Source organism: Nansenia antarctica (genome assembly GCF_963989245.1).
Source record: "Nansenia antarctica genome assembly, chromosome: 1".
Lineage (NCBI taxonomy): Eukaryota > Metazoa > Chordata > Actinopteri > Argentiniformes > Microstomatidae > Nansenia > Nansenia antarctica.
Genome location: NC_137674.1, coordinates 32877928 through 32895606, shown reverse-complemented (window position 1 = coordinate 32895606; position 17679 = coordinate 32877928). Strand labels below are relative to the sequence as shown.

At 44.3% G+C, this 17679-nt stretch overlaps 1 protein-coding gene across 1 annotated transcript in view; it reads right to left on the bottom strand.

Moving 5' to 3' along the window:
* Positions 1-17679, bottom strand: part of LOC308175794 (RAS guanyl-releasing protein 1-like) — a gene marked incomplete at both ends in the record, with an annotated part of 33381 nt that overhangs the window by 14664 nt on the left and 1038 nt on the right. Inside the window, 11 exons of the mRNA XM_080550347.1 lie at positions 1606-1715; positions 3394-3498; positions 3789-3869; positions 4746-5021; positions 5710-5826; positions 7101-7274; positions 7473-7626; positions 8045-8176; positions 9274-9325; positions 12973-13098; positions 17488-17657. Of these exons, the coding sequence (XP_080406473.1) occupies positions 1606-1715; positions 3394-3498; positions 3789-3869; positions 4746-5021; positions 5710-5826; positions 7101-7274; positions 7473-7626; positions 8045-8176; positions 9274-9325; positions 12973-13098; positions 17488-17657 (1497 nt within the window). The remainder of the gene's footprint in view (positions 1-1605; positions 1716-3393; positions 3499-3788; positions 3870-4745; positions 5022-5709; positions 5827-7100; positions 7275-7472; positions 7627-8044; positions 8177-9273; positions 9326-12972; positions 13099-17487; positions 17658-17679) is intronic.

Below are 17679 nucleotides of genomic sequence, written 5' to 3'. Positions count from 1 at the left end.
TCCTGCGCCACAGCCGCCCTCATATATATTGATGGATTGATTTTTATTTGGTAAAAATTACAGACAGTACATCCCAGAGGATAGCACGTAAAAGTGTACTGAAACACTTGTTTCCAACGTGGTCCTCGTTGGTAGACAAAGAACAACAAAGACAAAAACATACAAAAACAATACACCAAGAAACATACAAAGAGCATGCAATACACAAGAACATACAAGATACAATCAGAATACAGTTTGTCATTCTTTACACAAAAGTGCTGCGTATCAGTGTGTATCTTGTGTATCGGTAGGAGTGTGTATGACTGTACGCATTGTATAAAGCCTCATATAAGCCATATATATATAAGCCTCATACAGTACAATGTAGCATACGTTAATACGACACTAATGTCACTAAGAGCAATGAACCAGGTGGTTGAGGTTTTAAGATAGATTTAATAATAATAATTAGGCTATTCATTTTTAACAGCTTTACTACAATACTTGAATACTTAAATACAATACTACTTTCACTACTTTACTACTCAGATACATTGAACAGTGAGTGAGTATGGGGCTTAGTTGAGTACAGAGTTATGTGAGTATGGGGCTTAGCTGAGTACAGAGTTATGTGAGTATGGGGCTTAGTTGAGTACAGAGTTATGTGAGTATGGGGCTTAGCTGAGTACAGAGTTATGTGAGTATGGGGCTTAGTTGAGTACAGAGTTATGTGAGTATGGGGCTTAGCTGAGTACAGAGTTATGTGAGTATGGGGCTTAGTTGAGTACAGAGTTATGTGAGTATGGGGCTTAGCTGAGTACAGAGTTATGTGAGTATGGGGCTTAGATGAGTACAGAGTTATGTGAGTATGGGGCTTAGTTGAGTACAGAGTTATGTGAGTATGGGGCTTAGCTGAGTACAGAGTTATGTGAGTATGGGGCTTAGCTGAGTACAGAGTTATGTGAGTATGGGGCTTAGTTGAGTACAGAGTTATGTGAGTATGGGGCTTAGTTGAGTACAGAGTTATGTGAGTATGGGGCTTAGCTGAGTACAGAGTTATGTGAGTATGGGGCTTAGTTGAGTACAGAGTTATGTGAGTATGGGGCTTAGCTGAGTACAGAGTTATGTGAGTATGGGGCTTAGTTGAGTACAGAGTTATGTGAGTATGGGGCTTAGTTGAGTACAGAGTTATGTGAGTATGGGGCTTAGCTGAGTACAGAGTTATGTGAGTATGGGGCTTAGCTGAGTACAGAGTTATGTGAGTATGGGGCTTAGTTGAGTACAGAGTTATGTGAGTATGGGGCTTAGTTGAGTACAGAGTTATGTGAGTATGGGGCTTAGTTGAGTACAGAGTTATGTGAGTATGGGGCTTAGCTGAGTACAGAGTTATGTGAGTATGGGGCTTAGCTGAGTACAGAGTGAGTTATGTGACACAGTCAGAGTATAGCCTCTCGTTCTGCTACTACTTCAGTTTCCTGTTGCCTTTGTTTCCTTTCTCTGCAGTCTCAAATGAACGCATTTTGTGTGTGTGTGTGTGTGTGTGTGTGTGTGTGTGTGTGTGTGATCTGTCTAGTGTGCCAAAGGAGAACTCCAGCCACAAACGGAACCAGCCTCTCCACTTACTTCTCTTTGTCCATGACACAGAAGGAGAAGGGAAAGCTAGCAGCAATCTTCTCAAAGTCGTCTTGACTGATGAAGCCATTTTCACCGTGGTCGTAGTTCTTAAACACAGACTGTGGAGAACAAAGAGGCAAACACACACACGCCATTGTCATGAGAGATAAAACCAAATGCACGACAAAGCAAGTTTTGGCTCGACGAGCGAGTGTGTCATTGATTTTCAACAACGTTTCAGTAAAACAATGTGTTTTGAATCAATGCTCTCTTAAAGGTGATTTGAAATAAATTAAGTCACCACCCACAAATGAGTGTAGATTTTCCGGTCCAATTGATTTTTCAGTTTAAAGGTCTGAACATTTTGGTCGGTTGCCGACTTGTTCCCCCTTTCACCAGCTGCTCACATAGGTCACATTCACAGTCCTGTCTTATGATCAATGCTGACTCGCACTGGTCTGGTCTGAGAACTCGCCTGACAGGTAGGTCAGGTGATGCGGGTCATGCTAGACTGACAACAATGCAGTCACACTGGTATTCAGTACAGTCCGAATGACCCTAAGACTGACTGGATGGTACCAGAGTAAGTTCCCTTATGCAAGGCCCACCTTAGATCCAACTTGTATTTTTCTTCAATTGATCTACTGTGGTAGAAATAGAGTACTATCATAACATGATTACCTAATGAAATAGAATACGCTGTCCATGAGTGTAGGGAGAGATTAATAATGGTAATATAAGCCATTTAGCTGACGCTTTTATCCAAAGCGACATAAGTTGCAGTGAGTGAACACATTTTATCAGTATATATATGGTCCCAGCGGGAATCATACCCACAACCTAAAAGCATTGTTAGCGCTATGCTCTACCAAGTGAGCCACAGAGGACCACATCCACCATTAAGGACATTAAGGACTAACATCCACCATTAAAGGACATTAAGAAAACATTTTTGTATAGAGTTGTGGTATACTGGAATAGACTCCCCCAATATCTGACCCTTATTGGAAATAAATCCAGCTTCAAAAAGAAACTGAAAGAAGCTGTCGCGCGGAAAGAAATTAAGGTTTAGCCCAGTCAGACTTTTGCCCTGACGATAATACTATAGTTTTGGTGTGAGCTCTCTGTCTTCTTCTTTTATTTTGTATACTACTTTGCTACTTGTATTTTATTTATTATAATTTTTTATTTTTTATTTATTACATTTTAATAAGAGTTTTAATAAGTGAATGCTGTTCACTAATTATTCCTTTGTTGATTGATGTTGTTATGTTTGACTGTCTGTCTTTCATGTGGACCCCAGGAAGAATAGTCCTCACTATGGTGATGACTAATGGGGATCTGTTTAAATAAACAAATAAACAAAGAACATTTAGGACTCACATCCACCATTAAGGACATTAAGGACATTTAGGACTCACATCCACCATTAAGGACATTAAGGACATTTAGGACTCACATCCACCATTAAGGACATTAAGGACATTTAGGATCACATCCACCATTAAGGACATTAACAACATTTAGGACTCACATCCACCATTAAGGACATTAAGGACATTTAGGATCACATCCACCATTAAGGACATTAAGGACATTTAGGATCACATCCACCATTAAGGACATTAAGGACATTTAGGATCACATCCACCATTAAGGACATTACGGACATTTAGGACTCACATCCACCATTAAGGACATTAAGGACATTTAGGATCACATCCACCATTAAGGACATTAAGGACATTAAGGACTCACATCCACCATTAAGGTCATTAAGGTACATTAAGGACTCACATCCACCATTCGTTGCACATGCTTGCTGATGGTTCTGGGGTCCGGTTTAGGAGACACTCCCGAGGCCCAGTCCACGACCACAGGAGGCCTAGAGGGGGTGGCTGGCTGATAGAAAACAACATCAGTCATTAGGACACATTCAATGGAACCTTATTACTCAAGCACACACAGTGCTCATTCTCAATCAATGGGTCTGTTAATGAGAGATTCAACCTCCTCCAGCTTCACACATTCGCCAGTGATCTATCCTGATCTGTCCTGATTTGTCCTATTTTGTCCTGATTTGTCCTGATTTGATTGATTTACTTTCTTTAAGTGCTGCTTAGGTCCCGTAAAAAAATAATAATGTTTAAACAGTTTGAAGTTGTTTAGTTTAGTGTCTACTTTTCACTCACGGGTGCCCTGCAGTTCTTGGGTTCCCTGGCATAGGACAGCTCGTAGATCTCATCCTCAGTGTAGTACAGGTCCAGGGACAGCTGTGGAATCAGAATCGGAATCAGAATTTCTATTATTACATCCAATGTCCAAGTACACCAGAGTAAAAATCTTTGGCATAGGTTCTTCAATATTGGCGTTGCGGAAAGATTCAACATCACAATAATAGAGTTACGGAAGGTAAAAATAGAGTAAAGTAAGTCATAATAAAGTAATAATAAGGTGATAAAGTGATGGTAGTCGTACTACAGCTGTGGAGCAGGGGAGAGCATGGTTAGACTTAGGATACATATCAACAACAGGAGGAAATCCCCTGAACTGACAGTCTGCACACAGCATCTTCAACATCGTCATTTAGAGATGACAACAACTAGGACCTCTTTAAGTGTACTTGATTTGACTTACATGTACATTTACATTTTTGGCATTTAGCAGACGCCTTTATCCGAAGAGACTTACTTAGACAAATGCATTTGTCTAAGTAAGTGAATCATCTATCCTTCAGTCATCGCAAGAAGAAAACGAAGTTATGATCAGGGGCCAGTGGCAGTTACAGTGCTAAAAGAAGGATGATTTCTTTTTTATCTAGTAGAGAAACTAGTGTATTCTTATCATTTACATTACATTTACATTTAGGGCATTTAGCAGAGACCTTTGTCCAAAGCGACTTACAACAATAAAAAACTTCAATCAAATAAAAACGAGTACTCGGTCGAGATGAAACAACAGTAACATATTAAAACATGGAAACAGGATATGAGACCTGACTAAATAAAGTGTGTTATAAACACAACAGACAGGAGGAAGGGGAAGCTTCAGGATGGACAGCTAAGGAGTGGTGGAAGTATTCAGTCTACGACGGAAAACAGGGATCATGAGTCCATACAGTAGGGAGTAGGACCACGGTGTGGACTAACCGTGAGGAGATGCACCAGGTCTTTGTTGGCGTCCAGCGGCGGGGGGTGTTGCTGCAGCTGGATCAGGTCGTTGATGTGGTTGTAGAGCGCCTGGAGCTTCTGGACGTTCACCTTGCTGTCCTCCACGTAGTCCGACATGGCCTCGTTGACCGAGATGAGGTCCTTGAGGTGGACGCCCAGGATGGGGATCTTGGGGCCTCGACAGCGGCTGTACGCCTGCCTGTAGTTGTCGTAGTTACGACAGGACGACAGGAGGTCCGTCATCTCGTTCAGCACCTGTTGGAGGACAGCGATTGGTCAGTGATCACCTGTGGGTGGACAGCTATTGATCAGTGATCAGAAGGTCATGAGTTCAAATCCCACCTGGGGAACACCACCACTAGTGTGTGCCCTTGAGTAAGGCTCTTAGCCCTACGTTACTCCAGGGAGACTCTCTGTCCCTGTAATCTCTAATTGTAAGTCGCTTTGGATAAAAAGCATCTTACTAAATGGTAAAAATGTCAATGTAAATGTAATTTTGTCACTTTGGAGTAACTCTGTGCTGTGATGTATGACTATATTAACATAGTACAATGTTAGTCTCTATAGACTATATGAACACTAGTACACTCGTGACGTTAGAATTAAGGTTCTAAATTTTTGTCAAAATTGGGTTTTTTACATAATCTGATCCATTAGGTGTTTATTAATGCCTGTGTGGTGTTATTTTTTAAATGTTGACATTTTTGACTTAGTAATTAATAAAATACAAAGGTTCCATCTCACAAAACATAATGGAATGTAAAAACGTTGACGCTCAATATCTCTGAACTACCCTAAACGGAGATAGAACCTTATAATTCTAAGTTCACGCACTGTTAGTCTATAGACTATATGAACACTAGTACACTGTTAGTCTATAGACTATATGAACACTAGTACACTGTTAGTGGTGATAAAAAGGCTCCTGTGGTGTGGACGGTACCTTGGTGACATCGTGGGTCACGTGTGAGCTGGTGTCTTTTAGTCTGGAGATGGAGCTGTGGCACAGCCCACCCACCACGGCCATTAGTGTGTTGAAGTTCTGCATGAGATGGAGGCTCTGGTGAAACGAACACACACACGTATCACACACACACACACACACACACACACACACACACACACACACAATCAAACAAACAAAAACATTCCCATTGACCTAAAATTGAAACTATAACACACTCGAACAAGCACCACTCCAGGCACGATTGCATAAGACTCTTATAATAACGACTGTTGTTGTACCGACAGAGCCGTAACATGTGGTCCTCTGTGGATCCACTTGGACCATATATTCTGAAACATGTATGCACTCACTGTGAAGTAAGTCACTTTGGATAAAAGCTATATACCGTATATATAAATATTATATTATATTATATTATAATTCTCTACTCTCTGAAAAGGTGTCCACCCTTTCTGGGTTCCAGCTGGTGAAAGGGGGAACAAGTCGGCAACCGACCAAATGTTTTGACCTTTATTCTGAAAAATGTAAATAAATGTCAATGTCGTTGGAAAATCGATGACACACTCGCTAGTCAAGCCAAAATATTGCAATGCAATGGATTCGGTGAGTAATCCCCCATACTACCTAGTTAGTGTAGTAGTAGTAGCTCCAATTTAAGCATTGTCGGTGCCCTGCTCTTACCGACTGAGCCATAGAGGACCACTTTGCATGTGAACAAAGCCACCAAGTGGCATAATCAACCTTGAACCCAGCTTGACCGACTAGACCCAAACATCCCAGTTGTCTTTCCACGTTCCTGCTTCCCAGGCTCTTCAGCATCAGTCGTTTCACCTGATAAATCCATTAGCAACTGGCCTGGACGTTAATATTCAGAGAACAGACGTTCCCTGTCAGAGAGAGTCTTTGACGCACTAAAAGCCTATGACAGAGCTCTTGAGAGTCATTAGCCGCTTTGAATATGGATTACACAACGACAAATTATGCAGCGGTAACCTCACGGTAACCTAACTCTAAACCCTACCCCTAGTACAGTATATTATAGTTAGATATTCATTCGCTTGAGGCAAGGAGAGGGAAAAAAAACGCTACCGGATATACTGTATGCCTTCAATGAGCAAAGAGGGTAAAAAAAACAATCTTGTATGGGGACTACAGCTGGAAATTAGCCATGTATGCTATGAAAGCTGCTCCATTTACTGCTTTACTGCTGTTAATTAATGAATTAATGAACTGTCCACGAAACTATAAACTAATAAACTAAACTAAAATCCGCCGTTTCTTTTTTCTTTCTTCCGGAATGTTCCAGGTGTTTAAGTTGAATGGTAGTGGTATAGAGAGTGAAGGAGTAGGTGAGATGAAGGCAGTACCTGGGCCACATGGATGAACTTGGTGAAGACCTCGGCTCGCAGCTGAGGCGTGGGCCTGCTCAAGACCATGAGCTGCACCCACTGGGACACACCGTTACACAGCGTGATGGAACGTTCCATCGTGGGGTTGTCCTTCATGCAGCAGTTGCGGATGTAGTTCTGGTAATCTCCAAACTGTCAAGAGAGAATGAAGAATTTGATGAATGTCACAACATCTCAAACTGAACTTTTTCCCTTTGTGGGGAAATACCTAGAGTGTATGTGCGCTATGAGGTTTTCCTGAATGTCATGGTGGTGGTGGTGGTGGTGGTGGTAGAGGCCTGATACTGTACAGAGCACAGACATTAGGTGGATACGAGTCTGAAGACTCACTGATATTCTACAGAAGGACTTGAACTCCAGGTAGGTGAGATGTTCGGCCAGCTCGACGGGCTCCAGGTGGTCAAACAGCAGAGATACTTTCCTCTTCTTGCTGCTGTTGGCCTTGATCTTCTGGCTGGCCTTCCAGGACCAGTCCCTGTCGTTACTGGGAAACACAGAGGAAGAGAAGAACACAGTGGATGACAACATGACACATGGAAATTGCTGGAGAGGAATGATCCAATATGATTTTTTTTTTTTTCAAAGACCTAACAGTCAGAGAGATAATAGTCAAGAGGGAATTCTTCAGGCTACACCTTAACTGTGCCTCCTAATACCTCTTCATCCCCTCTACCCCCCCCCCCTGTACAGTTTCTCTACTGTAAATAACTAATCTAGCATTATGACTGCCAATGACCCCTTGGCCCTAGCATAGATTATTTTTTTACTTGCTATGACTGATGGATAGATGATTCACTATTACTGAGACAAATGTATTTCGTAAGTAAGCCGTTTTGGATAAAGGCGTTTACTAAATACCAACAAATGAAAAAACTCTTCACTGAAACACTGGGGATACTCACATCCATTTGGTCTCTAGAAGGGGACACAGCCTCTCCTGTCCCTGGCCTCTGATCAGCTCCTGGAACTGCTCCATGGAGTCAGAGAGGCTGCCGTGCAACCTGAACATCGTCCAGAACTCCTGGATCCAATACCTGAACGCAACCGATAATTACTTTTACAAATAGATGAAGTAAGGCATGGGTCCTGACTGACACTGTCCCCCATAGCTGCCTTTTTGTTTGTTGTGATTCTTTTTTGTTGGTTATTGTCCTGCTTCTCTTCTTTTTTATATATTTTCTTTCTCTGTACAGTGTCCTTGAGTTTGAGAAAGGTTGCTTTCAATGGTCTGATAATAAATCACAACAGATAGCACGCTAGCATGTTGTTGATCACACAATCTAACCCGTCATCGACCGTGTATGGTCCTCGCCTCTGGAACAGCCTGCCAGAAGAGCTGAGGGTGTCACAATCTGTAAACAGCTTTAAGAACATACCCTTTTTATTTTAGCATTCTCTTAATCCATCTGATTTTAATCTACCTTCTTTTACTGTTCTACACTGGTCTCTGTGTCCTACCATATCTCTTATTTCCGTTCCTACTGATTTTCTTATATTACTGTTTATTTTTTTTACTGTATTGTTTGACTGTATTGTTGTCAGTTCATTATTGTTATTGTTTGCACAATCCTGCGCTGTTTATTTTCACTGTGTTGTTGTATTTTCATTATATTGTTAAGCACCTTGTATTGCAATTTTGCAGAAAGGTGCCATATTAAAAAAGTCTGATTTGATTTGATTTGATTTATAGGATAGTGTAGTATTTAATAGATTTGATTGTTTTTCATCAGTCTGATTAATTGGGGTTCCCAGGAGCTCTGTGGGGAGTCAGGATTAGTCCCACTGCTGGGGGAACACACACACACACACACACACGCGCACGCACGCACGCACACACATCCACACACACACGCACGCACACACACACACACACACACAGCCACACACACGCACGCACGGGCACACACACGCACGCAGGCACGCACGCAGGCACGCACACACACATTCATGCACGGGCACGCACACACACACACACGGGCACACACAGGAACACACACACGGGCACTCTCACGCACAGGCACACACACGCACACACACACACACACACGCACATGCACGCACGCAGGCACGCACACACGCACACAAACATGCACGCACAGGCACACACACACACACACACACACTCTCTCACCTGATGAGGTAGCAGATCCTCTGGCACTCTGTCGACTTTTCATTCTCCAGGGCTCTCTTGAACGTAACAGCAAGTTAAGGAAGAAGATAAAAAGTATAAACACACGTCATGCAAACCCATGTAGTGCTGGCACTGTTGGACCTGGAGTGAAGTGTGGGCACATTGTTAAGGGCCCAGGGAGAGGAAGACCTATTAGTAATTCAATTATCTGGGTTATTGTGTGGGACCACAAGTGTCTATTCATTTCCATTAAGAGACCATTTTGCCAAATACTGTCAATCTAATTAGATTCCACTATCTCTCAAGCATATCCACCGACTCACCAACAACAGGCAAACTAAAAGGCGAACACAACTGACATTTGGTAGTGTGGGAAGAGTGCGACTGCGACAAAAAAGACAACTCGTGCGAGCATCGTCAATGAGTGTGTGTTGTTGATAGTGCCTTTGATTAACAGTAGATTAGCACACAAGATGGGATATCTCTATTCCAACCAGATGCCAGAGACGACAAACTGACAAAAGGAACCCTTCTAGAACAAAAACGTGTTATTTCAGGAAAGAGGATTATTATTTTTTAAACATAGCTTACATAATGTTACTTTGGAAAATGCAGTTAGTTCGGCTGCGTGAATACTAATCATTACTTAAGGCTGCTGTGCCGTTTCACGGGGGGAAAAAGTGACCAGCTTCCACTGGGACTCAGGATTAATCCTACCTCAAAAACATCTCCTTATTATATAAATCGGTGGTAAAAAAAATTGCCCGCTGACACCGCAAGCCTCACCACACAGCACTCTATTGGCAGGAATCAGCTTGAACTGATGCACACAAAAAGACTAATTGCGTCATGGGAGCTGAAGAGCCGCCCACACTAAACCATCCCGAAAGCCAGATTGTGATAATGATAAAGCCCATTAATGGTGCCAGCGCTGTCCCTTTATTACTAAAAACCCACACTTTTTTACCCATATACGATGTATCCTTTTGGGTCCTCGGCTTAAGCACGAGGGAGGTTAAATATAGCAGGGAAGTGTGTACGGCACATTGTGGTGTGACGTGGGTTTCTTTTCCCTGAGCGGGCGGGAGGAGATTCTCCTATGGGGCTGTGGAGGGGGGGGCTGCGTTTATATATAGCTGAAGAGGACTTGTTCTGGGAAAAGGTAATTAACACCTGGAACCTCAAGGCTCCTCGCCGGGGCCGCGCGGCTCGCCTGGGGGGCTTGGTGACGTCGGTGCTCTTAGCTAAATGACGTCGAGATTGATTCAAAACAGAAAACAAGTCTATTTAATCAGGCCCTGAAGTGTGGGGGGTAATTGAGTTGGGAGGGGGGGAAGAATAGTGATTCGTGAATAGGGTTCGTGCTTTGCTAAGAGATGAGAAATATACTTAAATTGCAAGGTCACTGGAACAAAAGCCGGTATGAACCGGATATTAAATGATGAAGGTGTAATCTTCACGGTGGAGCTGGGTTAAAGGCTGAACAGCGAAACACTCGAAGACCGCGCGATGATTGGCAACCGGGGGCGCACACAACACAACACGCCACGCCACCGAGGAGTCAAGTTGCTGAAAGGCGTCCACAGCACGACTCCTCGTGTCAGCCAAGTTGGTTCTATGATCGGCCGTTGCTACTGACAACCAAATCTCAAAACAGTCGCAGCACAGCCGGTAAAAAGACCCCGTGTTATCTTTGGCATGTACCAATAGGATTGGCCTGGTCCCTGGTGCGAAACGGGCCCTGGTACAGCAGTCTGTATGTAGGCTGTTGTTGGACAGAACCCTGTGAGTGAGACTAGGGCTGTGAGGCTAGGCTAGGTTGGGAGCGTGTCTATGTTCCCACAGCCCTATGTTTCCTCAGTTTAACCCTTGTGTGCTGTTCCTAATCCTAACCCTAACTCTAACCCTACAGAGATTCCTGCCTTTACAGTATGATTACTTACAAATGTGGGAACATAGGGCTGTGGGAACATAGAGCTGAGGGAACATAGAGCTGTGGGAACATAGAGCTGGGGGAACATAGAGCTGAGGGAACATAGAGCTGAGGGAATATATGGAACATAGGGCTGAGGGAACATAGGGCTGAGGGAACATAGGGCTGAGGGAACATATGGAACATAGGGCTGAGGGAACATAGGGCTGAGGGAACATAGGGCTGAGGGAACATAGGGCTGAGGGAACATAGAGCTGAGGGAACATAGGGCTGAGGGAAAATAGGGCTGTGGGAACATAGAGCTGAGGGAACATAGAGCTGTGGGAACATAGAGCTGAGGGAACATAGGGCTGAGGGAACATAGAGCTGAGGGAACATAGGGCGGAGGGAACATAGGGCGGAGGGAACATAGAGCTGAGGGAACACAGAGCTGAGGGAACATAGAGCTGAGGGAACATAGGGCGGAGGGAACATAGGGCTGTGGGAACATAGGGCTGAGGGAACATAGGGCTGAGGGAACATAGGGCTGAGGGAACATAGGGCTGAGGGAACATAGGGCTGAGGGAACATAGGGCTGAGGGAACATAGGGCTGAGGGAACATAGAGAACATAAGGCTGAGGGAACATAGGGAACATAAGGCTGAGGGAACATAGGGCTGTGGGAACATAGGGCTGTGGGAACATAGAGCTGAGGGAACATAGAGCTGAGGGAACATAGAGCTGAGGGAACATAGGGAACATAGAGCTGAGGGAACATAGGGCTGAGGGAACATAGAGCTGAGGGAACATAGGGCTGAGGGAACATAGGGCTGTGGAAACATAGGGCTGAGGGAACATAGAGCTGTGGGAACATAGGGCTGAGGGAACATAGAGCTGAGGGAACATAGGGCTGAGGGAACATAGGGCTGAGGGAACATAGAGCTGAGGGAACATAGAGCTGAGGGAACATAGAGCTGAGGGAACATAGGGCTGAGGGAACATAGAGCTGAGGGAACATAGGCAACATAGGGCTGAGGGAACACAGAGCTGAGGGAACATAGGGCTGAGGGAACATAGGGCTGAGGGAACATAGGGCTGAGGGAACATAGGGCTGAGGGAACATAGGGCTGAGGGAACACAGAGCTGAGGGAACATAGAGCTGAGGGAACATAGGGCTGAGGGAACATAGGGAACATAGAGCTGAGGGAACATAGGGCTGAGGGAACATAGGGCACATAGGGCTGAGGGAACATAGAGCTGTGGGAACATAGAGCTGAGGGAACATAGGGCTGAGGGAACATAGGGCTGAGGGAACATAGGGAACATAGGGCTGAGGGAACATAGAGCTGTGGGAACATAGGGCTGTGGGAACATAGAGCTGAGGGAACATAGGGAACATAGAGCTGAGGGAACATAGGGAACATAGAGCTGAGGGAACATAGGGCTGAGGGAACATAGGGCTGAGGGAACATAGGGCTGAGGGAACATAGAGCTGAGGGAACATAGGGCTGAGGGAACATAGGGCTGTGGGAACATAGAGCTGAGGGAACATAGGGCTGAGGGAACATAGAGCTGAGGGAACATAGGGCTGAGGGAACATAGGGCTGTGGGAACATAGGGCTGTGGGAACATAGGGCTGAGGGAACATAGGGCTGAGGGAACATAGGGCTGAGGGAACATAGAGCTGAGGGAACATAGGGCTGATGGAACATAGGGCTGAGGGAACATAGAGCTGAGGGAACATAGAGCTGAGGGAACATAGGGCTGAGGGAACATAGGGATGACACCCCGGCTGGTTGAAGGATATAGAGTGGTGAGCTGGTCCAGAAGGTCGCCGGAGGTCATGAGGAGGCGGTGCATGGCCAGGGTGATGTTCAACAGGTGGCTGCTCCCACAAACACACCCGTCCGCGTCTGAAAGAGAGCAAATACAGAGGAGCACTTTGTCAGATATTCTTCTGTTGCTGCATACTACAGTGGCAGGCTGGGGACTCAGGGGAGTATGGTGGAGGTAGAAATCGGAGGACGGGGCTCAGTGTAATGCGTGGAATGGAATAATAATTATAATAACGACAGTAATAATGCACACGTGGAACAATGGAACGACATGGAAATGACGCAAATCGCAACGTTTATCTAACTTTTTCACTTTTTGATGAACAAAAGGAACTAGCTATTTTCTTTGTGCATAAACAAAGAGCTGGTTTAGCCAATTTTCCCATTTGCAATGAAGAAAGACTTCAAATGAAAAGTCATTGACGGTTAGGGTTGCCCTCACCTAGATCACTCTGACCAATTCCTGTACTACTGTTTAACGTTTAAGGTAATGTGTTGGTACATCATCTCTGAACATGTATGTGTTCAACATGGTCATATACAGAACATCATCTCTGAACATGTAGGGCTTTCCTGTGGTCTTATGAGTTTCCTGTGGTCTATTTTTCTCTCACATATCTAACTTCCTGTCTTTGTGACCACCCTTCGCTCCTCTGCTCACACTAGGACATCACAGGGAACCAGCCAGCGTGCTCTTTCTCAACGACTCACACGGCTTTGTAGATAAAAAAAAAAAGGAAACAACTGTGAAGGGAGACATGTAATGAACACTGTGACTTTAAATACACTCAAGATTCACTCGAATGTAACCGCAATACAGCCGGTGACACATCATCTATTCATCTAATTACAGAAAATATGACGTTTTTAGTCTCTTGTCGGTCCTCAGTAACCATTTATATGAGGTGTGTGTTTAACCTCCATAGTTGTCTACACATATTACAGTAGGAGCTTTTTATGTTGATATAGCCTAGATATGAATAACTTCTGTCTAGTCGTCGGTTCAATTCCGCTCCGCCATTTCCCAGCGATCTGGAGAACAAGGGGCTGAAAAAGAGCATTGTGAGTGCTGCTGAATGTATTAAAATGGTGTTTAACTTTGAACCCGGGCGGCTGACATTGTCTTGACACCATCAAGGACGCTGGTTTCCATGGACTCACTTATCCCATGTCTCCTTGACATGCCTCGGGCGCCATGGCAACCTGCTCTGTTCTAATCTGTTGTTATCTAGAAACACAGAGCCACTTCAACCAGGAAGCGGATCCTTTCCCTGCTGGCGAGCTTTGGGGAGCGTTCTGTTTACTGTAGCTACATGTCCCGACATAGTGAGTAGCCTACATCCTCACCTGAGTCAATGTCAACAAAACGTCACCTTCCACCGGCCCCGCGCTATGACACAGATTTAATCGTACCGAATGCAGAGATCGAGTGATGCAAGGGTGTACGGCAGATCATATGATGCACAGATACACTTGACGAGAGGGGAAAGAGCTGTTTATGGTCACGGGTAGGGGGTGAGATCAGATCTGATCTGTTATCCTGAATCAAATCAGATGTTATCTGTCACGTTACATGGCATACAGACCAAATTGACAGTGAAATGCTCTGCCCTAACAACAGTCGCCAACAATCAACACTCAGTAAAACAATATAATATAATTCTTTATAGTATTATAATACTTTATAGTAATAAAGTTCTAGCTGGGGACTAAATAATCAAAACATGTTGCCTAAAACTCTCATAAATGACAAAAATCTAAGAAAGCAGAACTGTACAGCAGACTAAATCCATCCCGCATACTAATAAGTACTTGCAAGTTCCAACTTGAACCCTAACCTAACTAGGACAACTAGACGATGAGGAACCTAATCTGTAAAATCCCCTTAAAATTCCTCAGAGGAAGCTGCTCTTTTGATTTCACACTAGCAGGTAAACAAAACGCCTCATCCTTGTACAACACTCCCCTCCAGCCCAGGCTGGGCTGGCCTAATTACAGAGGAAATCCCCTTAAGACGTCGTCTTGCTCACTGTGGAAAGTTAGGAAAGCAGTAGCGGTGACCGGTGCTGGGATAGGACTAGGAGGAGGAGGGATACGATGACAAACACCGCTAAGGGCAGAGTGCGTTCGCCCTACTTTTGAGTGTTTTTATTATCTTTGGCATTCATTAAAGCTGCCCCACAGTTTCTGTGGTGTTGTTCCTTGTTTTGACAGAGGTAACTGGGCTATCGGGACGGATGATCCTTTTGTTTTGAAGCCGAGCGTAGTGCCATGGTCAGGAAGACGCTTATCTCATTTTCCCGTCTGGGGACCCCTGAGATTTCCATTAGTAGCTGAACACTTGAACGTTAATATATCTTATAGTACAGTTAAGATACAAGATACAGTACATCTTACAGTACAGTTAAGATACAAGATACAGTATGTCTTCAGGGAATTAATCATTACCTCTATTAAATGGAAATGGTGTAGTAGTACCAGTAACAGTAAATTCACCCCCTTGCGATTGTATTATTGTGTTACAATTGTATTCTGTGCTGCTACTATGTTCCTGTGAAATTTGAAGTGTTTTTTTCTAATAGGGTAATGCCGCTCTTGAATGCCTTTATTGCAACACAGCTCTACACAGCTGCCTCATGTCAACATTACACTGAAACTGACCAAGATATTTCACAATGGAGGTCTTTATCACCACGACCAGTTTGTTTAGACTTTAAGCATTGTCTCTATCACCGCAGCCAGTTTGTTTAGATGTGCTAGGTTAGGGTGTGGCTGTAGAGGGGTGGACTGGGGATGGGGGGGAGGGGGGGGGGGGAGAGAGAGAAGGAGAGCGATGATGTCAAACGTTATTGATCACCGCCCCACAGTGCTCTGCATTTCAAAGTGTGGTCAGCATCTGAGCAGCAGGTCCGTTTGGGGAGCTGACCTTTCGGGCTTGGCGGGCTTGAAGCAGTGCCTCAGGTAATCCTTCAAATAGCTCTTACGTATGCTCTCACATTTGAAAAGGTGGCCGGTAGCCCCAGAGCCTCAGGGGGGGGGTCAGCCTCTGATGTGGGAGCGGAGCTGCTGGAGAGCGAAGCCGCTTCCCCCGTGTTAGACCTCTCTGTTCTAGGAGGAGGCCATTTTGTCTTTCACCTCTGGTCAAGCTGAACTCACGAAACCTGACTGTTTACCTGCATACTGGGCCCACACCCAGATTCCCTAACGCAAAGTTGGCATTTTTTAACATTGTGTTAATGACCTGCATTGACGGACGGAAACTTTCCAACGTTCAGTGACTCATGATTCAATTACAGACGACTGCTAATGACACACACAAAGCTAGCATCCTGATGAGTGAAAATCTTGTTAATGTCCACACGAAAGATGACAAGCTTAGAAGAGCTTGTTGCGTCTTCGACTCGAGTTAATATTCACTTAACTTGACTGATGATTTATCATACATCATAAATTAACAAGCCTGCCATTATTCTCTGATTCTTCCCTGTGACAGATAAATGTAATTACAACATGTCACTCTGTATTCAGGCCATTGTGCCACCTCTTCATAACTCTCTCCACTTCATTTTGTCTCTAGGCAACAGCCATTTCAAAGCCTGTCTCTTCAAATACATTACCATCGTAACTTTGAGAGCACTCCAGACAACTTTGTGGAGCGCATTATGCTCACTTCAATAATGCACCTAAACTATTTTTAACGCTATTTCAAATGATGCGTTTTGATTGAGCATATTAAGACCTTTATACAGAGTACACATATATGTGTTATAATGTATATAGTTAATATGATATAATTCATATCACATAAACAATCTAATGTCTTCAGTTTGTGTCCCACTTTTGAAGTGTCATAACACAATTGTTGCGTTTTTGATGCACAAAGCCATCTAAAAATCCCTCTCTCTCTCTGAGAAACGCATGTCTGGCTGCTATGTTGTTAAACTACACCAATAGGGAAACCTGCAAGCATCTCAACTTCACACATTCTGTGTGTCAACCTACTGTGTCTAGATACCTTGTGAACAGCGGCAGCTTGTGAGGGGTCTCTTACTCTCTTCACATCAAAACAACAAGAGACTGAGAAAAACAGGTGATTCCAGGAAACATTCTATAAACTGTACGGATTTCAAATAAACTGAGGTTCAGCGTTGCCACTTAAAAAGCACTGAACTGCCTCCGCTTCTCCAGTGTACTGGTTTCTCTTGATGTGCACAATGAATGCTGTTTGTATCCTGCATAACCATTTTGTAAGCGCAGCTACACAATACAAACACACACTCACACACACACTTCTCCCAAGCACAATGTCACCCCTGATTTTCATGCAACGACGAAAAAAAATTAGGCTACCACTTCTCGGTGAAGGGTACAATGTATATGTATAACGATAACAATGTATCACAGTCTACAGACACACACAGTGGTAGAAACAACAGGGACCTGGCGCCGGACAGAGCATGGACTCACCAAAGGTCTGGAGACAGGTCTGGATCAGCTCTTCCCAGCTGGCCCCTTTGGTGAACGGTCCCAGAGACATCATGACCTTCCCCTGGGTCATCTGGGCCAGGTTGGGCCTGTTCAACCTCTGCACCGGCGGAGAAACTCTAGGCCTGGAGCCACATCCCAGGGCCACTCGTCTGGAGGGGCAGCACAGGAGAG